At 48.3% G+C, this 26,337-nt stretch overlaps 1 protein-coding gene across 4 annotated transcripts in view; it reads right to left on the bottom strand.

The window, feature by feature from the left end:
- The window catches only part of FIG4 (FIG4 phosphoinositide 5-phosphatase), a 167,286-nt gene that overhangs the window by 63,306 nt on the left and 77,643 nt on the right, over positions 1-26,337 (bottom strand). For all 4 annotated transcript variants that reach the window (XR_003999559.1, XR_003999560.1, XM_030556096.1 and 1 more), the window contains exon 15: positions 22,664-22,830. Coding sequence is in view for 2 of the 4 variants with exons in the window: in XM_030556096.1 (XP_030411956.1) it covers positions 22,664-22,830 (167 nt within the window). In the remaining 2 variants the exon portion in view is untranslated. The remainder of the gene's footprint in view (positions 1-22,663; positions 22,831-26,337) is intronic.

Genomic DNA, 26,337 nt, shown 5'->3' with positions numbered 1-26,337 from the left:
CTCTCAAAAGTATGATGGAGGCAGTAGTAGTAACACCATGGTTATGGAATCTACACTTAAAGCAAGACTAAAATCCTACTGTTTTACACTTCAGGGCTTGAACTTAAACTTCCCAGAGGATAACTGACATTTTTAAGTATTAATATGTTTACTAACTTTTGCAGCAGAATAGTTTTAAAGTGCTCCCTTTTTAGATAGATATTTTGACTTATTTTCTTAACATTTCTTATGATTCTTCTGTCTAAACAATAGTCCCTATAAACTTTATACTTCACGCACAACCGCCTTCCAATAACAATGAAGACATTTGAACTTTTAAAGCGAGATACAAAAAAATTTGCTCCGTTTGTTTGGAATAACCAGAGTTTCCATCACAACTAGCTAATGCAATGGCTCAGATACAACAGCTAATACCAGAGATGCCAGCTTCACTCTGAGGCTTTTTAGGACACTTACGAAAAAAATTAGGGAGGAATTAAGGAGGTTGATTGGAGCAGCACCAATGTCAAAGGTGCAAAACCAAACACAGATAATGCATCTGGGGAGATTCTTGCATGCTTGCTGTGCATTTCAGATGCACTTTTGTGCATATTACAGTAATAATAGTGGTACAAGCTGAAATAACATTTAGTAACACTAATAGCCATGACCAGGTACGACTATGGTATTGGCCATATTCTCACTCATTAGCAAGCACTTCTGAAACCTTTTTGCATGCTTTTTTGGTGTATTTGGCTCATTTTGTCAATGGGGTGCTCAATTCATCACCCAAACCCCAGGCAGTGTGCTGCATTTTAACTGCCCCAGTGGACCCTGCTGGACTGTATTAATGCATTAGAGATGGTATTAATGCACTAGAAAGCAACCCATAGGCTTTGGCTTGAGTGGTGAATCCAGCACCTCAACCCACTCAAAAACCCCACAGCTTGACACCTATCAGAATGACTTTCACTTCATAGTCTGTGCACGTGCCACAGAGACAGGCCTGCCCCCAGAAATTTCTCTCATGGTATACTGTGATGTCATCCTGCCCCTCAAGGTGAGAGGTGGGGTGTTGGGTCACCAGGTCCCCCTGGGAGAGACAGATGTCAGGTAGCCAGGCACTTGAGTGGAATGGAGTGTCTGGTTGGTCTGAAAGACGCATTTGGTGAATTTTGTAGAGCACGAAACAGAGTTGTTGGGGTGGGGAGGAGAGGAAATGGAGGTGAAGGGGGCTGCTTGGTGAGGTGGGGGGCGTGGAGATGAGGGAATAAAGGGTAGATGCCTGGTGTCAGCTGATCTCAGGGAGATGAAGGACTAATATCAGGTGCAGGTGACACTGGGGTTGATGGATATACTTACTGGTGTTCCAGGCAGCTGCTTAGCCTGTTCCAGACCCAGAGTCATCTGGCTGGGACAGAGAGTCAGGTACCATTGGCTGTGCTGAGGGAAAAGGCACAGGGGGCGAGTGCACCCCACTCATTGCACTCTGTTGGTGCTCTTGGTCCAGCACTCTGCTCACTGTGGCAGTGGTGCAAGCAACGGCCATGTGTTTGGGCCCTGTGTAGGTGCACTGGCCTGGGACAGGCTCCCCCTCGCAGGGAATCTCACCGATGCAACCAAGGAGCCAGCCTGTAAGCCTCCCCTAGCGTTACTGCCAAAATGGTATACATTATACATGGCATGCATATGGCTGGGCTGTGGGCAACTCCCACAGGGCACTGGGTGGTGGTGAAAAATGCCCTTGTAGCCATGGCACTATGTTCATTGGATTTGAATGGTGAGTGACACACAGACATAATCCTTCCATTTTTAAATATAATTGCAAAATGTGTAGATTTAAGCCTGATTTAGTCATTTCATACTTACTTTTAAAAATCAGGATGACTTTGGAAAAATAGGGAGGGTTGGCATCTCTGTAAACACCATTTTAGATAAAACATGAAAATTAAAATTTTTGTTCATTAAAATTTTCCAAGTACCTGTAACTCTCATTCACTAACCAGTTGCTGAGGCAGGAAAGCAGATTATGCTGCAGAGAGTACAGGGGTGCAGTATGGAGGTGAGGTCAAACTCTGGGATGGCAAGTGGTTATGTAGGGGGAAACAGAGAAGCATTAGCAGGCATGTACAGAGGGCCTTTGGGAAGAGTAAAAGGCTTGTGTGCAGGGGGTTTTGGACAGGAGGACCACAACTATGCATGGAGGGTATTGCTCAGAGGCACTGGCCCTTGAAGGACTCCCTGTACTACTGCCTCCAATCCCCAGCATACTGAGCCATTACTGGTGTGGAACAGTTCAAGAGCCAGTGCTTCAGCAGATACACTTTGCTCTCTCAGAACTGCTGCCTGAGCTCTTCAACACACAGAAAGCAGCACCAGGGGAACCAAGTATCTCCGCAGTGGAGCAAAGTTACCCCATGACTGATGCCTGGGTGCACCATGGGGCACACAGCTGTGGTGGAAAAATCTATCGAGTGTTGATGCCTCAGCCTGGGCTTCAGGAAACCCACACAGCACCAATCAACTCCTCAGTGAAAACTCAGCTACTCATCTGGCTTCCTACACCCGCAACAGGCTTGCTCCCTTCCCTACAACATGGAACATCTTCATAGAGAGTCAAGAGGCTTGCAAGTGGCTGTGAAAAGGAATATGTGTGTGTGTGTGTGTTGAACAGAGAGGTGTGTGGAAATTTGGTGGAGGCAGGGTTGTGAAAAGGCACAGGACCTTAAGGGGTACTGGTGCTGCTCAGGAGGAGGTGAGCGGAGACTGGAGGCTTGTATGAAGACTGTAGCAAAAAAGCAGGGTGTGCCCTGTAAGAAGTCAGGAATGGAAAAAGCAGAGGGGAGAACTCTACTCTGATGAGCCACAGGTGCATCTCCTCTCTCCTCTGCTTTCATACATTCATCGATTATAAAGCCAGAAGGGACCATTTGTTTAACTAGCCTTACCCAGTGTATAAAAAGGGCCACAGGACTTCCCTGAATTAATGCCTTTGAACTGGAGTATACCTTTTAGGAAAAACATCCAATCTTGATTTAAAGACTGCCAATGATGAAGAATCCACCACAACCCTAAGTAAGTTGTTCCAGTGACTAACTACCTTTCCAGTCTGAATTTGTCCAGCTTCAGCCTCCAGCCACTGGATTGTGTTATACCTTTGCCTGCTAGACCGAAGAGCTCATTATCAAATTTCTATTCCCCATGTAGGTATTTCTAGACTCTGACCAAGATATCCCTTAACTTTCTCTTTATTAAGATCAACAGACTGAGCTCCTTGAGTCTCTCACTATAAATAGGCTTGGAGGAATTAAACGTTTATCAGTAAGTGTCAGTAAACGTTGATTTCATCGTACACACACAAACCAATGGAAAAAGTATTTCCATCAATCATTGAAATTTATGGATAGGCAAAGAAAAATGCTGCTTGGGAACACAGTTTGATTTAAGAATATTTACTTTGTGTATTGTGGCATGCAACGTTGACCATTTATGTTGTAATGGTTACAAAGCTTTAATTTTTTGAATTTCAATGTCTTCTGTTAAAGAATTATTGACTGACCCCCACCCATAATTTCCCACAAGTGTGCACTTAGACAAATAGATATTATCCATCAAAATTAAAAAAAAAAATCAAATTCAGCCAAGCCTATCTTATAAGGTGTGTTTTCCAATCCTTTAATCATTCTTGCGGCCCTCATCTGAACCCTCACCATTTACCAACATCCTCCTTCAGCCACCAGCCCCACTTTTTCCCCCCATTTTGAAATAAACCTGGGTGATAAAATTTTTTTTTTACTATAAGTAAAGAAGGGCAGAGTTAAACTCCAAATACAGGAGCACATGCTATCCAGGACTCATTCATTCTTGTTGTACAGCTGGTAGTATGAATAAAAGTGCTAAATAAACCCCCCAAACCTTTATTATACAGAAGGATGAGGGCTCTAAAACAAAACATGACTTTGTAAGAGCAATGGCTTACACATCTTTAATGCATTTTTTTAAAAAAAACCCTCTATGTAAAGATTAATTTTTTTTTTCACACATTAATCATTGTTTTATACATCAGGAATTGCAAGCATTTTGAAACCAATTGTTGTCTTGTTTCAGAGTAATTTAATTTAACTAACTCAGCATCTTACTATTTAAATGAAAGATGATAAAATACAATTTATTATGTTCTACTGAAAAGCTGTTTTGGAACTTATAATTCACTAAGTAATATTTGCCTATGACAAATCTCTAAATTGCCAACAGCAACTGTACTCTAAAGGGACTATATAGTTTTCTCCAGTAATAGAAAATTGCCAGTGTTAAAAGGTTGTAATACATCAGGGTTCTAGCTTTCTTTCTGTACTTATAAACATAAGCATGCCATTGTGTGTTAAATTTAACAAAAGGTGAAGAATGGTTATCAACAGATTTCTCGCTCTCATTTTATCCCTAAATTCAGTTTGAAACCAGATTTCAAATATAATCTGAAAGATCTTCTACGGATAACTCTTCAGACCAATGTAGCTGGACTAACAGCAAGGGCCAAACACCAGAAATTTTAATGAACTGGGAAGAAGTGATCCCCCAATATTTTAAGACTGGATAATTTGATGCCAATTTTGGATCATCATATACATCAAGGTTTTGTCTTCCTTTGAAATATTGGCCATTAGAGAAACAGGATAGCGGGCTTTATGGACCACCTTCCTGACCTGGTATGGGAAACAGTGCATAAAAAAATGTGTTGCTTTTGGTACAAATCAGTATAAAGTGGAGCACAGATGAAAGTACAAACTGCTTTTTTCCCCTTTAACGTTATCACTGGTTGCTGAAATTATGTACAGGAGGTAGGAAGATCCTGCACAGATTTTCAAAAGATACTATATACTGTATGTGTGTTCTAGCACATTTTTTAAGCTGTTAGGAAAAAAAAAAAAACGATCTGAAGGGGCTACTTGATTGAATTAGTCTAAAATAATCCAGTGCTCTCAAATCTGTGTTTCCAACTGAACTTCTATGACAAATTACTAAATCATGACAGATTCAGCAGAACTGGGACTGTAACACCACAGGACTAAAAGAGCACAGCAATTAGTTTACTGTGTCCAGCCCCATACGTGAATAAACAGATTACTTTAGATTCCAGAAACATATAATTATACGTGTTGTAACACTAACATTTAAGTCTATAGTGCCACAACTTTCTGTATGAAAAGCATAAAAAAATAGAAATAATACCTAGGAAAAAAAAGCGTTACCTGTCTTTTGTAACTGTTGTTCGAGATGTGTTGCTCATGTCCATTCCATTCTAGGTGCGCGCGTGCCAGGTCATCGAAGACGTTTGCCTTAGGGGTATCCATAGGGCCAGCTGTGACACCCCCTTGGGTGCAGTGCTCATGCTTCGGTATATCAAGAACTGCTGGCCCTATGCCTTCTCAGTTCCTTCTTGCTAGCAACCCTAACAGAGGGGTAGGAGAGTGGGCAATGGAATGGATATGAGCAACACATCTCGAACAGTTATGAAAGGTACGCAACCGTTTTTTCTTTTGAGTGCTTCCTCATGTCAATTCCATTCTAGGTGACTCACAAGCAGTATCAATGGGGGTGGCCTCGGAGTTTATGATCCTGCAGCTTGCAGCACTGCTCTGCCAAAGCCAGCATTGTCTTGAGCTTGCAGGATAAGCACATAATGAGATGCGAAGGTGTGGAGAGACAGCCAGGTAGCGGCCTGATAGATCTCTTGGGTTGGTACCTGTGTCAGGAAGGCCACCGACGACACTTGTGCCCTAGTCGACTGTGCCATCATGATAGCCAGCAGAGGCACCTTCGCCAACTTACAGCAGTAGTGGATGCAGGTCATGATCCAGGACGAAATCCTCTGAGCAGACACTGGGCGACCTTTCATTCTATTGGCCACTGCAATGAACAACTGCTTTGACTTAAAGAACAGCTTTGTTCTATCTATTGTGACAAATTCCTCCTCTGCCTTGGTGGGTCCTGCACTTATTGGCGGATTTGCTTGCCTCGTAGATTCACAGCAGCCCACAGTTTGGTCACTTTTGCTAGTGGCTCAAACTTGCTGTTCACTCAGTTAGCCTCATTACTGGCCAGCATGGGGAAAAGAAGGAGAACAATCCCCACAGTCTCTGCTGACCCATCTAGTGGATCAGGGGACAGGCCAGGGACCTTCCCCTCTGGTGGGACCCACAATCCAGGTCAACTCCTCTTGTATCAAATACGGAGTGGGGAGGGGAACCCAGGCCTGCCCTCTACTCCTGGTTCCAGCCCAGGGACCTGTGGATTGCAGCTGTCTACAGGGTTTCCTGTAACAGCCGCATGACAGCTACAACTCCCTGGGCTACTTCCCCATTGCCTCCTCCAAACACCACCTTTATCCTCACCGCAGGACCTTCCTCTTGAAGACGCTTGTACTCCTCAGTTCTCCAGGATTATGCCTTCTCACTCTCAGGTCCTTGTGCGCCTCTTGCTCCCAGCTCCTTGCATGCACCTCACTAACTGAAGTGAGGTCATTTTAAAACCAAGTGTCCTGATTAACCTGCCTGTCCTAACTGAGTCTTAATTGGGACTTAATTGTCATTTCTTAATTGGCTCCAGGTGCTCTAATTAGCCTGCCTGCCATAATTAGTTCCAGCAACTTCCTGATTGTTCTGGAACAGCCCATTATCTTACTCAGGGAAAAGGGACGAGCTTAACCTGGGGCTAATGTATCTATCTTCTATCACTCTCCTGCAGCCATCTGGCCTGAACCTGTCACACTATGCATAAGCCCAGCACCTGACATCCTGACATCCAAGAGTGTAGCCTATGCTCCTCATCTGACCCATGAGGCTTTGGAAAGAAGACGGGTAAGTATATGTCCTGACCAGTATGAAACTAGGAAACTACCTGGGGCAGAAATGCTGGGTGTGGACGCAGCTGGACCTTATCCTTCTAGAAGACCATATAGGGCAGCTCTGAAGTACGCGCCCTGATCTCGTGTTCCCTGTGAGCCGACGTTATCACGACCAGGAACGAAAACTTCCAGGAGAGAGCAGGAAGCCAGAGGCTCAAAGAGGCCTCAGGAGTCTCGACAGCACAAGATTCAGGTCTCGGAGGGTGGGGGGAGGAGACAGGGAATCCCAGACATGTGGGTAGAGATGCTCCTGACCTTTCAAAAATTGTGCTGTCATGTCATGAGTGAAGATCAACCTGCCTTGGAATGGAGGATGGAAAGCCGAGATAGCAGCCAGGTGGACCTTGATCAATGAAAGGGACAAAAAGACGGTTACTCACCTTTGTAACTGTTGTTCTTCGAGATGTGTTGCTCATATCCATTCCAGTTAGGTGTACGCGCCGCGCGTGCACATTCGTCGGAAAACTTTTACCCTAGCAACTCAGTGGGCCGGCAGGTCGCCCCCTAGAGTGGCGCCACCATGGCGCTCCATATATACTCCTGCCGGCCCACCCGCTCCTCAGTTCCTTCTTGCCGGCTACTCCGACAGTGGGGAAGGAGGGCGGGTGCGGAATGGATATGAGCAACACATCTCGAAGAACAACAGTTACAAAGGTGAGTAACTGTCTTTTCTTCTTCGAGTGATTGCTCATATCCATTCCAGTTAGGTGAATCCCAAGCCTTACAAAGGCGGTGGGGTCGGAGTGAAATGTGGCAGAATAAAACTGCTGCGCCAGAGGCTACAGCCTCTCTTGACTGCTGAACCAGGGCATACTGCGAAGCAAAGGTAAGGATCGAGGACCGATGGAGCTTCGCGACAGATCTCGTGGGTAGAAACACGAGCCAGCAAGGCGGCAGATGAAGCCTGAGCCCTGGTAGAATGCACGGTGATGTGGCTTGGGGAAATATGAGCCAAATCATAACAAGTGGGGATGTCCGCCATCACCCAAGATGAGATCCTCTGAGAGGAAAACAAGCAAGCCCTCCCTTTGGCCCGCTACCGGGGCAGAGCTGGGGCACCTTAGGAAATACTCCACAGATGTCCAAGGAGTGCAACGGTTATGCCCATTGCGTTGAGCTGTGGGTAACATGAAAGGCCAAAACACCTTAGGGAGGAAAGCCGGGTGCGGTCATAACTGCACCTTGTCTTTGAGGAACCTTCGTAAGAGCTCTGATCTCAGAGACCCGTCTGGCCAAGACTAGGTTGAGGTCCCAGGGCGGGGCCGGGCGGCGCACCCGAGGGTGCAAGCGCTCCAAGCCCTTGAGGGACCTTGGACCCATAGAGCGTGGGACACTGAACGTCCATCTTAGCCTGCTGGAAGGTAGGGATGGCTGCTGAGAGTATCCTCAGCGATGATACCGCCAGATCCTGCCGCTGAAGGCCAGAGGCAGGCCAATAGAGGGGATCGAGACCTCAGCAGGAGCAAGATCGAGCGTACTGCAGCTGTAAAGGAAACGCTTCCACCTGGCCCGGTACGTTGACCAGGTGGAAGGCTGCCTGTCACCCCGACTCAGGTACGCAGTAGCCACCGTGAGGCGAAGAGGCTGCAGGTCCGAGTGACGAAGCCTGTCATTGCCCTGAGTGATGAGGTCTGGGCTGACAGGCCGAGCGACGTGGTATGTCAGTGCTGCCTGGACCACTCTGGAGTGATCATGATGATGCGCGCTCTGCCCCTGCGGAGTTTGAGCAGGACCCAACGAACCAGTGGGAACAGTGGGAAGGCATAATGCAGTTGGCCGTTCCACGGCATCAGGAATGCGTCCAAGATCGATTCCGAGGAGAGACCTTGGAAGAAGCAGAACACCTGGCATTTCCTGCGCTCGCGGTGAGCGAACAGGTCTGTGTGAGGAACCATCTCCACGTCCGGAAAGCGGGACGCCTCACATGGGGCAGAGTGATCACTCGTAAGACAGGAAAGACCTGCTGAGTCAAAGAGTTAAGACGTTCCGAACGCCTGGGAGAAAGGACGTCGCCAGCTCCATCGAGTGGGTCATGCAAAAGACCCGGAAATGGATGGCCTCCGGACAAAAAAAGGGGGGAGGACTATGTCCCCCCTGAATACTTATGAAGCACCTGGCCATTGTGTTGGCTGTAAACACCAAGATACAACGGCCTCGCAGCTGCCGCTGGAACCCCTGGCATGCCAGGCGGACTACTCTCATTTTTGGGGCATTAATGAGGAATGCCAGCTCCCTAGAAGACCGAAGGCCTTAAGCTCGGAGGTGACCATGAGCACTCGAGCAGAGAGATGATGCGTCCGTCGTCAGGGGCAGTGAGGGCTGGGGCGGATGAAACCGCATCCCTGTCCACACCAAGGAGGGAGTTAGCCACCACTCTAGGGAGCCTAAGGCGTTCGAGGGAACGGTGACTACCATGACCATTGGCTCCCTGTCCAAGCGGTACGCCGAGGTGGGCCGGACTTGGAGAGGACGGAGGCGGAGCTTGGCGTGTTTGGTTACAAACTTGCGGGCAACCATGGACCCAGGAGACTGAGACAAGAACGAGCTGAGGTCGTTGGGAAAGCCTTCAGACCTCAGATGATTGTTGCCATCGCCTAAAACCGCAGTTGTGATAAGCAGGCTCCGGCTAGGTAGGAGACCAGGATAGCCCCTAGGAAGTCCAACCTCTGCGTGGGAACCAGAGTGGATTGCTCTATATTAATCATATTGTGTCTCAGAGTCTCCTCGGATAAGCGAATCGTCCAGATACGGAAAAACGCATATCCGACATCAGCGACGGTAGGCGGCGACTATGGCCGTAAACCGGGAGTATTCACCGCTGGCTATAACGCGGAGGCATCTCCCGTGCGGAGGGAAGATGGCATTGCGAAAGTACGCGTCCTTCATATCCAGGGCGGCATAGTAGCCCCCAGGAGGCAAGGATGGAATAATGGTTCCCAGGGATACCATGCAGTACCTCAACCTTATCCCAAACCGGTTGAGTCCATGCAGGACCAGGGAGGTCTGAGACCTGTGTTCGAGTGGGGAACTAGGGCATAACGGGAGTAAAACCCCTTGCCCCTTTCGTCCGCTGAAGGGGGACAGGGCTGGAGCAATTTAAAGGTGGTACCTATGCTCCATCGTGCGCAGGACCCAGCGATCCAAAAGTAACTGGGGCCATGCCAGGAAAAAGCGGGATCGGGATCCCGTCCTGCGACTGGTACACCGCCCTCCGGCGAACCTTGGAAGGTCCGTCTTTGGTCCCAGTGGTAATTGCGAGGGACCTTGACTTTGGCTTTTTAGGGGGCCTGACGTTTGTCTGCGACCACCTTGGCCTTGCCGTTTTCCAGAGTTCTGCCTCTGGCTAGGCACAGAGTATGGCGGCTGGGGCCATAAAGGCCTGCGTTTGGTCGCTGGCGTATACATGCTGAGACGCATTAGGACCCTATTGTCCAGCAGGCTTCGCAGTCTGGGGCTGTCTCTGCCGCGAAGATGCCTTTACCAACAACGGGTAAATTCTTTCCCCCGTCCTCCAAGACGGCAGCGAACTCCAGGTGGGAGTTTTGAGTGAGAAACTCCTTCACCCAGGTGCTATAATTATCGCAGCTAAGCAAGGCTTGTTGCTTTGCTACCCAGAGCTGCAGGGCCCCTGCAGCGTACACCTTGCATTCGCCAAGGCTCTTTCTGCTTCGGGGCTGGCGCCCGCTGGCCATCATATCAGGATCGTGGTCCTGAGCATAAAATCTGCGCATATGGGATGACACGGATGCGTGTCCGGACGGCCATGGAGGTACTAAAAGAAGGCACGGGCCGAGTCTCTGACTCACTCGGACCTTGCCCAACTCGGCACCGGGGACCGGCATCGGGAGGCGTATCGGTACCTGGAACGAGATCCAGACCCGCAACCAGAACGGTGTCGGGAGGTCGACCGAGATCTCGAGGCTCGGAGAAGGGCTACAGGAGTCAAGGTTCCTGCCCCAGTGCCAGATGTCGGAACGGTGCCGATAGCGGGTCGGCGAACGGGATACCGACCGGTGCAGCGAGTGTGACCAGTACCGAGGAAAACAGCACCGGGACTGCCAGTGGTGTCCGGCGTGCCGACAGGACTTGGAGTGTCTGCGGGACCGTGATCATGAACGGTGCCGCTCTGCTGTACTGACAGGGGACAGTCCCCTGAAGAGACTGTATTACCCGTACCGGCGGTGCCCGGGTCAGGCAGCACTGACTCTGTCATGGCACTGAGAGCCCTCGCCGTTGGTAACATCTCCGGCGTGAAGGGAACAGCAGGCTCAACCACAGTGCGTACTGGGGAGCTGTCCGGCACCGGATTCGACGGCCCTCGTGGGACCGGGATCCACGGTACCGAGGTCATTAGAGCTTCGGTAGGTGCCGGTGCCGGGCGAACCGAGTTAGATAAGCTGTCTGGCTGCGGTGCCGTCAGCACTGAAGCGGCGGGAGTAATACGCTCAACCACGGCGCGTGCCGGGGAGCCGTCGGGCACCGGATTCGATAGCCCTTGTGGGACTGGAATCGACGGTGCCGATGTTGTCGGTGCCTCAGAAGCTTCGGTGCCGGGCAATCCGACTTAGACTAGCCCTCTGGCTGCAGTGCCGTTGGCAGGGAAGCAGCCGGAGCAGGAGCTCAACCACGGCGCGTGCCGGGGAGCCGTCAGGCACCGGATTCCACGGCCCTTGCGGGACCGGGATCGACGGTGCCGACGTCATCGGTGCCGTAGCAGGTGTCGGTGCTGGGCGCTCCGACTTAGGCTAGCTCTGGCTGCGGTGCCGTTGGCACGGAAGCAGCCGGAGCCTTAGCTCGACCACGGCGCGTGCCGGGGAGCCGCCAGGCACCGGATCCTATGGCCCTTGCGGGACCGGGGCTCGACGGTGCCGACGCCATCGGTGCCGCAGCAGGTGTCGGTGCCGGGCGATCCGACGTAGACGAGCTGTCTGGCTGCGGTGCCGTTGGCACGGAAGCAGCAGGAGCAGTAGCTCAACCACGGCGCGTGCCGGGGAGCCGTCAGGCACCGGATTCTATGGCCCTTGTGGGACCGGGATCGACGGAGCCGACGTCATCGGTGCCGCAGCAGGTGCCGGTGCCGGGCAATCCGACTTAGACGAGCCCTCTGGCTGCGGTGCCGCTGGCACGGAAGCAGCCGGAGCAATACGCTCAACCACGGCGCGTGCCGGGGAGCCGTCGGGCACCGGATTGTACGGCCCTTGTGGGACCGGGATCGACGGTGACGACGTCATCGGTGCCGTAGCAGGTGTCGGCGCCGGGCGATCCGACTTAGACGAGCTCTCTGGCTGCGGTGCCGCTGGCACGGAAGCAGCAGGAGCAATACGCTCAACCACGGCGCGTGCCGGGGAGCCGTCAGGCACCGGATTCTACGGCCCTTGTGGGACCGGGATCGACGGTGACGACATCATCGGTGCCGTAGCAGGTGTCGGCGTCGGGCGATCCGACTTAGACGAGCTCTCTGGCTGCGGTGCCGCTGGCACGGAAGCAGCAGGAGCAATACGCTCAACCACGGCGCGTGCCGGGGAGCCGTCAGGCACCGGATTCTACGGCCCTCGTGGGACCGGGATCGACGGTGCCGACGTCGTCGGTGCCGGGCGAGTCATCTTAGATGAGCTGTCTAGCTGTGGTGCAGCTGGCACAGAAGCAGCAGGAGCAGTAAGCTCTACCACGGCGCGAGCCGGGGAGCTGCCAGGCACCGGAATCCATGGTCCTGGGGGACTGGAATCGACGGAGCCGAAGTCATCGGTGCCTCTGCAGGTGACGGTGCCGGACAACGCAACTTAGGCGAACTCTCTGGCTGCGATGCAGGTGGCACGGAAGTAGCGGGAGCAGGGGGCTCAACCACGGCGCGTGCCGGGGAGCCGCCAGGCACCAGCAGGAATCGTAGACTCTCTCGACCTCGGAAGAAGGGAGCGGTGCCGAGTCGACATCGGTGCCGGCGACGGTCGGTGCCGAAAGGCCTTGGTGGTACTGGCGGGGTCCGGTGCCGAGGAGGCGCTTCTGCCCGCCGCTTGAACATCGCTCGGCGCCCAAGGTGGAGGGGTAAGTGAAAGTCCCGCACCTTTTTGTTCTCGGCTTAAAAGCCTTGCAAATGGGGCACTTATCTGTCAAGTGCGATTCCCTGAGGCACTTGAAACAGGAGTCATGTAGATCTCTCTTCGGCCGCGGCTTCTGGCAAGCCGGGCCCCTTTGAAAACCCGGTGAGCCATGCATGGCTCCGGCACTGGGCTCATGGAAGGGGCTACTTCCTGAACCCCGCTAACTAAACTAACCATGTTAGCAAAGAAAACACGTATAACCATACAAATATATATATAAAAGTGTTATAACTACATAATTATATACGAGAAAACGAGTAGCTAGGGAAGTGGAGGTCAGCTAAGCCGCGCTCCACTGTTCCAACGACCGACACGGGCGGTAAGAAGGAACTGAGGAGCGGGTGGGCCGGCAGGAGTATATATGGAGCGCCATGGTGGCGCCACTCTAGGGGGCGACCTGCCGGCCCACTGAGTTGCTAGGGTAAAAGTTTTCCGACGAATGTGCACGCGCGGCGCGTACACCTAACTGGAATGGATATGAGCAATCACTCGAAGAAGAACCTTGGAGTCTGAGGTGCAGCAGATAATCCAGGATCTCCTGCAGCAAAGCCTGATCAGCCCAAATATGCTGTTCCGAGGCCCAGCACGTGAACCTCCAATTTGGCCAGGGAAGTTGCTCTGCTGGAGGGTTTCCTGCTAACCAGCAAGACCTGCTGAACACAGGCCGAGCATGCCCGTTCATCTGTGCTTAGCCATGTAGTAGCCAAACCGTCAACTGCAGCACAGCCAGGTTCAGGTGCAAAAAGGCTGCTGTAGTTCTGGGACAGCAGATCAGGCCAGAGTGGCAGCTACCGAAAGGCTCAGTAATGTGCTGAACCAGTGCTGGTAAGGCCACGTGGGAGCTATTCAGACAATTCTCGCCCTCTCTTTGTTATCTTCACAAGGACCCTGTAAATCAATGGTACTGATGGGAAGGCATAGGTCAGCGCTCCCGACCATGAAAAGAGAAAGGCGTTTACCAGGGAGCCCCTGTCCACCCCACGGATCAAACACAACATGTGGCATTTTCTGGTCTGCCTGGATGCGAACAAGTCCACCTGGGGAGTCCCCTGGTTCTAGAAGATTATGCTGATTGCCTTTGGATGGAGCGACCACTTGTCGCGAGATAAGAGTCCTTCTGAGGTAATCTGCCAAGACATTCCTGGTTCCAGGCAGGTGCACAGCTATCAGATGAATGGCATGCCACACACAAAACTCCCAAAGGCAGACAGCTTCTTGACAAAGGGCCTAAGACCTTGCACCCCCCCGCCTGTTGATAAAATACTTTGCGGTGGTATCATCAGTCAGGACCTGCACTACTTTGCCCTTCAGATGGAGCAAGAAAGCCTGACAGGTCAGATGAATGCTCCGAGCTCCCTGATGTTGATGTGGAGGGCCAGACTGTTCTGCAACCAATGGCTTTGGGTGCTCAGCTCACACAGGTGGGCTCCCCAGCCCAGGTCTAAAGTATTGGAGAACAGGGTCAGCGACGCAGATGGGGTCACAAAGGGGTCTCCCTCCAACACCGACCCAGGGTCCAACCACCAATCCAGGGATGCCCTGTTGTAGTCTGGCATGCTCACTACCCAGTTTAGTTCATGCCTGTTGGGAATGTAGACTGACGCCAGTCATGCTTACAGAGGCCAGAGATGGAGCCAAGCATGGCTGACCATGTAGGGACATGTGGCCATGGGGCCCAACAGCCGCAGGCAGATGTGAGCCATAGTGAGCAGGTGGCTCTTTACATGGGAGATCAGGTCCAATATGGCCTGAAAACATGCTTCCAGAAGGCTCTGGCTTGCGTGGAGTTGAGAACTGCCTAATGAACTCTATTCGCTGGACCGTCGTTAAGGTGGATTTTTTTTCTTGTTTATTAACAAGCCCAGGTCGTGGCATGTGGAATGCATCAAATCGAGGCTTCTCTGCACTTGCTCCCAGGCCTGCCATTGATGAGCCAGTCATTGATATACGGGAAGACCTGGACCCGTCGATATCTCAGGTATGTGCCTAACCGGGTAAAGAATGTGAGTGAAGCCAAATGACGAAAATTAAGATGTTTGTACACTAATGCGAGGAGCCTAGGGGACAAAATGGAGGAACTAGAGCTACTGGTGCAGGAAGTGAAACCGGATATTATAGGGATAACAGAAACATGGTGGAACAGTAGTCATGACTGGAGTACAGGTATTGAAGGCTATGTGCTTTTTAGAAAGACAGAAATAAAGGCAAAGGTGGAGTAGCAGCTTTGTATATCAATGATGAGGTTAACTGTAAAGAAATAAGAAGTGATGGAATGGATAAGACAGAGTCTGTCTGGGCAAAAATCACACTGGGAAAGAAAGCTACTAGAGCCTCCCCTGAGATAGTGCTTGGGGTGTGCTACAGACCGCCGGGATCTGATTTGGATATGGATAGAGACCTCTTTAATGTTTTTAATGAAGTAAACACTAATGGGAATTGTGTGATCATGGGAGACTTTAACTTCCCAGATATAGACTGGAGGACAAGTGCTAGTAACAATAATAGGGCTAAGATTTTTCTGGATGTGATAGCTGATGGATTTCTTCACCAAGTAGTTGAAGAACCAACAAGAGAGGATGCCATTTTAGATTTGGTTTCAGTGAGTAGTGAGGACCTCATAGAAGAAATGGTTGTAGGGGACAACCTTGGTTCGAGTGATCATGAGCTAATTCAGTTCAAACTAGATGGAAGGATAAACAAAAATACATCTGGGACTAGGGTTTTTTATTTCAAATAGGCTAACTTTAAAGAATTAAGGAAATTAGTTAGGGAAGTGGATTGGACTGAAGAACTTGTGGATCTAAATGCGGAGGAGGTCCGGAATTACTTTAAGTCGAAGCTGCATCCCAAGAAAGGGGAAAAAAAACATAGGCAGGAGTTGTAGACCAAGCTGGATGAGCAAGCATCTCAGAGAGGTGATTAAGAAAAAGCAGAAAGCCTACAAGGAGTGGAAGATGGGCAGAATCAGCAAGGAAAGCTACCTTAATGAGGTCAGAACATGTAGGTATAAAGTCAGAAAGGCTAAAAGCCATGTAGAGTTGGACCTTGCAAAGGGAATTAAAACCAATAGTAAAAGTTTCTATAGCCATATAAATAAGAAGAAAACAAAAAACAGGACCGCTAAACACTGAAGATGGAATGGAGGTTAAGGATAATCTAGGCATGGCCCAATATCTAAATAAATACTTTGCCTCAGTCTTTAACAAGGCTAATGAGGAGGTTAGGGATAATGGAAGGATGACAAACAGGAATGAGGATATGGAGGTGGATATTACCACATCTGAGGTAGAAGCCAAACTCGAACAGCTTAATGGGACAAAATCGGAGGGCCCAGATAATCTTCATCCAAGAATATTAAAGGAACTGGCACATGAAATTGCAAACCCATTAGCAAGAATTTTTAATGAATCGGTAAACTCAGGGGTTGTACCGTACTACTAGAGAACTGCTAACATAGTTCCTATCTTTAAGAAAGGGAAAAAAGTGATCCGAGTAACTATAGGTCTGTCAGTTTGACATCTGTAGTATGTAAGGTCTTGGAAAAAATTTTGAAGGAGAAAGTTAAGGACATTGAGGTCAATGGTAATTGGGACAAATTACAACATGGTTTTTCAAAAGGTAGATCCTGCCAAACCAACCCGATCTTCTTTGAGAAGGTGACAGATTATTTAGACAAAGGAAATGCAGTAGATCTAATTTATCTCGATTTCAGTAAGGCACTTGACACGCTTCCACATGGGGAATTATTAGTTAAATTGGAAAAGATGGGGATCAATATGAAAATTGAAATGTGGATAAGGAACTGGTTAAAGGGGAGACTCCAACGGGTCGTACTGAAGGGTGAACTGTCAGGCTGGAAGGAGGTTACTAGTGGAGTTCCTCAGGATCGGTTTTGGGACCAATCTTATTTATTTAATCTTTTTATTACTGACCTTGACACAAAAAGCGGGAATGTGCTAATAAAAAGTTTGCGGATGACACAAAGCTGGGAGGTATTGCTAACACAGAGAAGGACCGGGATATCCTACAGGAAGATCTGGATGACCTTGTAAACTGGAGTAATAGTAACAGGATGAAATTTAATAGTGAGAAGTGCTATGTCATGCATTTAGGGATTAATAACAAGAATTTTAGTTATAAACTGGGGACATATCAGGTGGAAGCAATAGAGGAGGAGAAGGACCTTGGAGTATTGGTTGATCACAGGATGACTATGAGCCGCCAATGTGATATGGTCGTTAAAAAAGCTAATGCAGTTTTAAGATGCATCAGGCGAGGTACTTCCAGTAAATATAAGGAGGTGTTAGTACCGTTATATAAAGGCACTGGTGAGACCTCACCTGGAATACTGTGTGCATCTGGTCTCCCATGTTTAAGAAGGAGTAATTTAAACTGGAACTGGTTCAGAGACGTGCTACTAGGATGATCCGAGGAATGGAAAACCTGTCTTATGAAAGGAGACTCAAAGAGCTTGGCGTGTTTAGCTTAACCAAAAGAAGGTTGAGGGGGGATATGCTTGCTCTTTATAAATATATCAGAGGGATTAATATTAGGGAGAGGAATTATTTAAACTTAGTACCAACGTAGACACAAGAATGAATGGGTATAAACTGGACACTAGGAAGTTTAGACTTGAAATTAGATGAAGGTTTCTAACCATTAGAGGAGTGAAGTTCTGGAACAGCCTTCCAAGGGGAGTAGTGGGGGCAAAAGACATATCTGGCTTTAAGACTAAGCTTGATAAGTTTATGGAAGGGATGGTATGATGGGATAGCTTAATTTTGGCAATTGATCTTTGATTATCAGCAGATAAGTATGCCCAATGCTCGGTGATGGGATGTTAGATGGGATGGGATCTGAGTTACTGCAAAGAATTCTTTCCCGAGTGCTGGCTGGTGAGTCTTGCCCACATGCTCAGGGTTTAGCTGATTGCCATATTTGGGTTCGGGAAGGAATTTTCCTCCGGGGCAGATTGGCAGAGGCCCTGGAGGTTTTTCGCCTTCCTCTGCAGCGTGGGGCATGGGTCACTTGCTGGTGGATTCTCTGCAGCTTGAGGTCTTCAAACCACAATTTGAAGACTTCATTAACTCAGACATAGGTCAAGGGTTTGTTATAGAAGTGGATGGGTAGGATTCTGTGGCCTGCTTTGTGCAGGAGGTCAGACTAGATGATCATATTGGTCCCTTCTGACCCTAAAGTCTATGAGGTAAGCAGCCACTGGCGCATACATTTTGTAAAAACCCTTGGTGCCGATGAGCGCCCACAGGGCAGTGCTGTGAATTTAAAATGGCATCCGCACACTATGAAACTGAGGAAATATCTGTTCTTCAGGTCAAGGTTGGCGTACCAGTCTCCCAGATCCAGGGAGCGGATGATGGAGGCCAGGGAGACCATGCGAAACTTCAACTTTCTGAGAGGCTTGTTGAGGTGACATAGGTCCAGAATGGGTCTGAGGCCCCCCTTTGCTTTCGGAATTAGGAAGTAGCAGGAATAGAAACCTTTTCCCTTCACGTCCCAAAGAATCTCCGCCACAGCCCCCAGATGTGGGAGGTTCTCGACCTCTTGGACGAGGAATTGCTCATAAGAAGGGTCCCTGAAGAGGGATGGGGAAGAGAGGGGGTGAGAAGGAGAGGCAGCCAAAAATTGCAGTGTATAGCCCTGAGATACTATGTCCAGCTGAACGGTAGGGATGAAAATGCTTGAGGAAAGAACAAGGTGGATCTGAGGAATTGACTAGGCATTACTCCCGAATGCACGTTCAAAATGAGTACTTCTGGCCCCCAGTATGCTTTGCTGGGCCAGGCTGCGCAGGTGAGGGGGATGAGGAAGGATGGCAACAACTAAAGCTTGAGTCTCTGCTACTTCTCCTTGCAGACCCTTGATGAGGCTGTCAAGGCTATGGCAGCAGGGAAGGCCGGAACTGTTTCCATGCAGATTGCAGTATATGCATGCCCAGCAGTCAAGGGTAGCCTGAGTGTCTTTTAACCCATGCAGCTTTGCATCGGTCTGCTCTGAAAAGAGACCGCTCCCATCAAATGGGAGATCCTGGACAGAGGTCTGCATCTCTTAGGATAGGCCGGCGGTCTGAAGCCAGGAGCTGCGCTTCACGACCACCACCGACGCGACCATCCTAGCTGCCAAGTCTGCTGCATCCTGTATCATCTGGCGAGAGCACCTGCCCACGGCAGTGCCCTCCTTCACCAGGGTGCAGAAATCCTGGGCCAGACCCTGAGAGAGGGACTCCTTGAACTTATGGCAGGAGTCCGAAGAGGGCCTGATGGTTCACCACCTGGAATTGCAGGCGGCCTGTACAGTCTTTTGGCCTTCTTAGTTTTGGAGGCTGAACTAGTGTGCTCCTGCTTGACCTGGCCGCAGAGCCAACCAGTAAGCCTGGAGGTGGGTGTGTATAAAGGTACTCGAACCCTTTGACTGGGATGAAGTACTTCTTTTCTGCCCTTGGTCGATGTCATCAGAAGTTTGGGTCCTCTACTGTTCCTGGGAGTTGGTGGTGGATACTTTAAGGGGCTAAGGGCCTGGATGGGGGCGGGACATCAGTGTGGCTCTAGAGTGGCAGGGCAGCCTGAACTGGGTCCTTTGCCCAATGCCCCAGGGCCTTTCTTGCCCGGTGCCGGGGAGCTATGATTCTTCATTTTCTTTCTGGGGACTGGTGACAGGGAACAGTGCTGGAAATAACCCAGTACTGGGGGTGTATACACTGAGGAACTAGGCAAGTCTTGGTGGAATAGCTCGGAAGCCAGATGAAGAGCAGCCTCTATGAGGACAGCCCAAAACTGAATATCCTGCTCTGAGTCCTGGGTCAAAAATTTGTACAAATACGACACTTGTCCTTCACATGTGATTCCCCCAAGCACTTGAGGCAAATGCTGTGGGGGTCACTTATGGGAACAGGCCTGTTACAGTCCATGCAGGGCTTAAAGCCCGGACACCAGGGCATGCCCTACCCAGGGCGAAGTCCTCACTGGGATTCTCACTTCTAACTACACTTAACAACTAACTACTATAAACAACTATTTACAAGGCCCTAACACTCAAAGTCAGAAGAAATCAAACTGCTAGCTCTTGCTATGCAAGGAAAGGCACTTGACTAACCACCATGGGCGGTAAGAAGGAACTGAGAAGGCGTAGGGCTGGTGGTATGATATACAGATACATGAGCACTGCACTGAAGTGGGGGCACCACAGCTGGCCTTACAGATTCCACTAAGGCAAAAGTCTCAGATAACCATGCATGTGGACGTGTGCACAAGTAGAATGGAATCAACATGAGCAAGCACTTGAAGAACATGCTCTTCCAACTTTTCTGCCAACAGTTAAAAGTATCAAAAATGGTGGAATTCAAATAGTCAGAATACCCATCAGAGAGCTTGTCAAGGGCATGCTTAAATTATTGCTCATATTCATTGTTTTTAAAAGTATGAGAAGGATGTAATTTTATTACAATATATTAAGCAGAAGTAGAAGCATCTGCTGCAGTAAAAGAGCTGAGTTCCAACTTCCTTTACAATCCTCTACTTTTTCTCATGCTCATAACGGTCTCAAAAAAATTAAACATACAAGGAATTTGTTTATGCTTGGTTTCTGCCTAAAAGTGAATTTTTATTTACTATTTTTTTAAATTACAGCAAATTCAATTGAGCCATTTTTGAGTTTTATTCTCACTTTTGCCACTGACCTGCCTTAATACTTTGGAAACATTGTTTAAGTCTCGGTACCCCCATTCAGGAGGCAATCATTACTTCCATTTTTCAGATACAGAAAATGAAACTGAGGCACAGAGAAGTTAAGATACAGAGCTAGGAAGTGTTAGAATCAAGACGGCAATCCAGGTTACCTGCTTGCAGGTCCAGATCTCATCTACTAGACCAAAGTGTCTCCAGGCAAATTACTTAACCAATCTGTGCCTTATTTATCTCATCTGTACAATGTGGTTAGTAATGCTTACCCCCAAGGGCTCTGAGGACTACATATGAAAAAGTGCTATGTAACTGCCAATTATCATCATCATCCATTTTTACAAATGGGCAAATAAATGTTAAATGACAGTGTGATCTAATGGGTTAGGCATGAGCCTAGCAGTGAGCAGGCAGTTTCTAATCGCAGTTCTGAAACTGACTTGTAGTGTGGTTTTAGGCTAATCACTAAATCTGTAAAAGCAGTAAAGAGTCCTGTGGCACCTTATAGACTAATAGACGTTTTGGAGCATGAGCTTTCGTGGCTGAATACCCACTTCATCGGATGCATGTAGTGGAAATTTCCAGGGGCAGGTATATATATGCAGGCAAGCTAGAGATAATGAGGTAGTTCAGTCAGGGAGGATGAGGCCCTGTTCTAGCAGTTGAGGTGTGAAAACCAAGGGAGGAGAAACTGGTTCTGTAATTGGCAAGCCATTCACAGTCTTTGTTTAATCCTGAACTGATGGTGTCAAATTTGCAGATGAATTGAAGATCAGCAGTTTCTCTTTGAAGTCTGGTCCTGAAGTATTTTTGCTGCAGGATGGCCACCTTAAGGTCTGCTATAGTGTGGCCAGGGAGGTTGAAGTGTTCTCCTACAGGTTTTTGTATATTGCCATTCCTAATATCTGATTTGTGTCCGTTTATCCTTTTCCGTAGCGACTGTCCAGTTTGGCCAATGTACATAGCAGAGGGGCATTGCTGGCATATGATGGCGTATATTACATTGGTGGAGGTGCAGGTGAATGAACCGGTGATGGTGTGGCTGATCTGGTTAGGTCCTGTGATGGTGTCGCTGGTGTAGATATGTGGGCAGAGTTGGCATCGAGGTTTGTTGCATGGATTAGTTCCCGAGCTAGAGTTACTATGGTGCGGTGTGCAGTTACTGGTGAGAATGTTTCAGGTTGGCAGGTTGCCTGTGGGCGAGGACTGGCCTGCCACCCACCTGAAACATTCTATAAGGTGCCACAGGACTCTTTACTGCTTTTACAGATCCAGACTAACACGGCTACCCCTCTGATACTTGACACTAAATCTTTCTATGCCTCTGTTTTTCCATCCGTAAACAGGGATGATATTGACAGCATACCCTAACACATAGGGTTGGTCATGGTTGGCATAATTCATTAATATCTGAAAAACAAAAAGAAAGATTCTCAGATGGGAAATACAAGGCTGTGGCTGGAGAATTCAGCGGGTTTTACAATGAAAAAAATAGATCAGAGGACATTTCAGATTAGCATCAGTAATGAGCCCAACAACGCTAAATCACCTAATTCTTTACCCTAAAGTTTCTCAATGTAAAATCCAGAGAATAATGGAGAAGAAAAAAATCTTAAATCTTAACTTGAATGGTCCCTTAGAATATGTGCTATCTACTTATTCTAAAACAAATCTGTTCCATCTTGCATTTAGCTGTGACGCTTGGAATACTGTTCCAAGACCAGAAGAAAAGCTCTGTGTAGCTCATGTTTGTCTCTCTTACCAAGAGAAATTGGTCGAATAGAAGATATTATTCTATTATCACTGCATTTCAGTGATCAAAGTAACCAGCTGTTTTAAAGTGCTCTTTTTTAAATATTTCCCTAAATTTGCAGAAACCAATTGCTGACAAGCAATGATTACTAATACAGAGAAAGCAAGATATATAGAAATATCTTGCTGTCTAAATAATGACTTACAAGAAAACACTCATGAAGAATTCCATTTACCTGAAAAAGCATTACTGTAATATCTTGAGAGTGTCTGCATAATATCTTTGGAATGCTGGGTCCATGGTGCTATCTTCCTGTAGGTTTTTACTCGATGAACAAGTTGAGAACCTCCATATTGCAGAGAAAGTGTGTCTCCATGATCTTCATACAACTCCTCAAACAATCTAAACCAATGAAACCAAAATATCTGAGAATTCTATCACTACTGCTAGAAAGTCAATGTTTCTCTACTCTCTATTTTATGCCTTACTTACCTTTAAGTTTTAAAAAGACTTAAAGGTAAGCAGGTAGAATTTCAAATAAACTATTTTCAGTTAACGTAATGAGCGTCATACTTCTGAACCAGAAAAGCCAGGTGTCTTCTTCCAAAATGTTAATTTAGCTAGTAAAGATTACAGAGGTGCAAGAGGAGTTAAGTGTTCTTTCACAACATTCCTCTTAAAAAGACTAAGCATGTACTGGGCAACTAACTCTATCTGCTCTGATCTAAAAGATCAAAGCACCAAACTTCTCTGATAACCTCCTCCTGCTGCCCATTTCAGATACTAGTCTTATTAGGACATGCACAAAGAAATTATTGTACACATTATGTATGTATTCACATGGATACACTGTGTATGTATATATGAATGAAAGGTATCAATGGTATATATCAGGGACGATAAGAAGGCTAAGTAAACATACATTTGTGATTATTTTAACAAACAAGTAGATTTTAACAGAGTGAAATTAATCGTACAGTTATAAAACCTTAACAATATGTTCAGAAATGGAACTTAGAAATATTTTCCGAAATATTAAAAGTTTAATTAATTCATTTTAAGTAACTACTGTGGAATTCTTGAGATATATAGGAGGAAAAAAATCTAGGTATTGCTGCCGGTTTACAAAAACAGAGATAAAAAAATGATAACTAGCCTAATCACACTGAAGTCTCAAATATTGTGATCACACATTCCAGGTCCAATTTTAGAGTGTTAACTCAGATAATCACTTCAGTGGAAGTTTTGCCAAAGTAGGGTAATCACTGCAGAAGTGGGCTCTAAAACCAAAAACTTACGCTTGCTCATTAGTTATAATACCTTAGATACTTAAATATTTATTACATGAGACTATATATCCTTATAGCTCCCAGAAGTAAACATGAATAAGAAACCAGGGAAATGACTGGTGGAAAATGTTGGCTTGTAGGAAGAAAGGAAGATCTTAAATCTTCACAGAATAAGGTAACTTCTCCAGGATACCATATTCCCCTTTGTGGAGGTGGGAAAATGACTCAGAATGGAGTCCAACCCTGAATATTAGTTATTTGGAATGAGGCATTTACCACCACACTTGACACAAGTAGTAAATGTCTGGTATCTCTGGGGTGTGGTCATGGGCATTAAAGCTTTTATAGTGATTGCAGCTGAGATGGTGAGGTCCATAAGTCTGACAGTAGAATACTGAAGGCAGTCTTTTATGGAGAATTGCAGACTAGAACTTGTCTTGAGAGTGTGTTTTTGTAATGTTTTCTTGGTCTGCAAATAAAACCACCTCCAATCTTGCAATGTTGATCACAATACCTGGGAGCTCTCAGCATCTGACAAGATCTGATGGTGGCACCTCTGCCACCTCAGTCTGAATGATTTCGAGAGCTCGTGGATTGCTGCAATCAAGGAGACATGTGTGAGGAGTAAAGCTAAAAGCAGCACATGTTCATTTACAATTCTCTTAACCTGTGGTACATGCGAACAGGGCTGCAAGTCTAAAATTGGTCTTTGGTTTCATTTCAGCATCACAATAAGTGACTGTAGCTCATCCATTGAGCTTGATGGGAGACTCCATCATCATCCCCCCACTGCCAATAAACGTGACTTAATACAGTTGCAGCATGCCACTTTAAACCCATCTCTGTGATTTTGTTTCATTCTCCTGTTTCCAACCTGCATATCCTGATCAAGGCCTACAAAATAAGCAAGTCAGCCAGGCTTTTTAGAAAGAAAAGACGGTTACTCACCTTTGTAACTGTTGTTCTTCGAGATGTGTTGCTCACATCCATTCCAGTTAGGTGTGCGTGCCGCGCGTGCACGTTCGTCGGAAACTTTTTACCCTAGCAACTCCAGTGGGCCGGCAGGTCGCCCCCTGGAGTGGCGCCGCCATGGCGCTCGATATATACCCCTGCCGGCCCACCCGCTCCTCAGTTCCTTCTTGCCGGCTACTCCGACAGTGGGGAAGGAGGGCGGGTGTGGAATGGATGTGAGCAACACATCTCGAAGAACAACAGTTACAAAGGTGAGTAACCGTCTTTTCTTCTTCGAGTGATTGCTCACATCCATTCCACTTAGGTGAATCCCAAGCCATACCTAGGCGGTGGGGTCGGAGCGAGAAATCGCGGCATGGAGCACTGCAGATCCGAAGGCCGCATCCTCTCTAGACTGCTGGACCAGGGCGTAGTGGGAAGCAAAGGTGTGGACCGATGACCAGGTCGCTGCCCGACAGATTTCCTGGATGGGCACATGGGCGAGTAAAGCCAGCGACGACGCCTGCGCCCTGGTAGAGTGCGCAGTCACACGGCCCGTAGGAACATGGGCCAGCTCATAGCAGGTCCTGATACAGGAAGTAACCCATGAGGATAACCTCTGTGAGGAGATAGGAAGCCCCTTCATGCGGTCCGCTACTGCCACGAAAAGTTGGGGGGATTTGCGGAACGGTTTGGTCCTCTCCACATAGAACGCGAGAGCCCTACGGACATCAAGCGAGTGGAGCTGCTGCTCCCTGCCGGAAGAGTGAGGTTTCGGGAAAAAAACCGGGAGGAATATCTCTTGGTTGATGTGGAAGGTCGAGACTACCTTGGGGAGAAAGGCAGGGTGTGGCCTCAGCTGTACCTTATCTTTGTGGAAGACTGTATACGGGGGGTCTACCACAAGAGCCCGGAGTTCCGACACCCGCCTAGCTGAGGTGATAGCTACTAAAAAGGCAGTCTTCCAAGAGAGATAAAGTAGGGAGCAAGTAGCTAATGGCTCGAAGGGGGGCCCCCATGAGCCGAGACAACACCAGGTTAAGATCCCATGTTGGAGCAGGGAGTCGGACGTTAGGGTATAAACGTTCCAGCCCCTTAAGGAATCTAGACACCGTCGGGTGAGAAAAAACGGAGCGGCCATCCCCACCCAGGTGAAAGGTGGAGATAGCTGCCAGGTGGACCCGCAACGACGATATCGCTAGACCCTGTTGTTTGAGGGACCAAACATAGTCTAAGATAATGGCCACCGAAACTTTCATAGGGCGGAGACCTTTCTCCACGCACCAACAGGAGAAACGCTTCCACTTGGCCGAGTATGTCGCTCTCGTGGAAGGCTTCCTGCTGCCCAAAAGCACCTCCCGTACCGGTGTGGAGCAGCGCAGTTCAGAACCGGTCAGCCATGCAGGAACCACGCCGCTAGGTGCAGCGACTGCAGGTCCAGGTGACAGAGAGTCCCGTTCTCCTGGGTAATCAGGTCCGGGTGAAGGGGCAGGGGGACTGGGTCGGCTATGGCCAGGTCCAGCAGCATGGGGTACCAATGTTGCCTGGGCCACGCCGGGGCTACCATGATCATGCGAGCCCTGTCCCTGCGCACCTTCAGAAGGACCCTGTGGACCAGAGGGAAAGGGGGAAACGCGTAGTACAAGTGGGTCATCCACGGAATAAGGAA

This window comes from Gopherus evgoodei, chromosome 3 (genome assembly GCF_007399415.2).
Source record: "Gopherus evgoodei ecotype Sinaloan lineage chromosome 3, rGopEvg1_v1.p, whole genome shotgun sequence".
NCBI lineage: Eukaryota > Metazoa > Chordata > Testudines > Testudinidae > Gopherus > Gopherus evgoodei.
The sequence above is the reverse complement of the archived record's forward strand: the minus strand, read 5'-3'. Positions and strand labels throughout refer to the sequence as shown.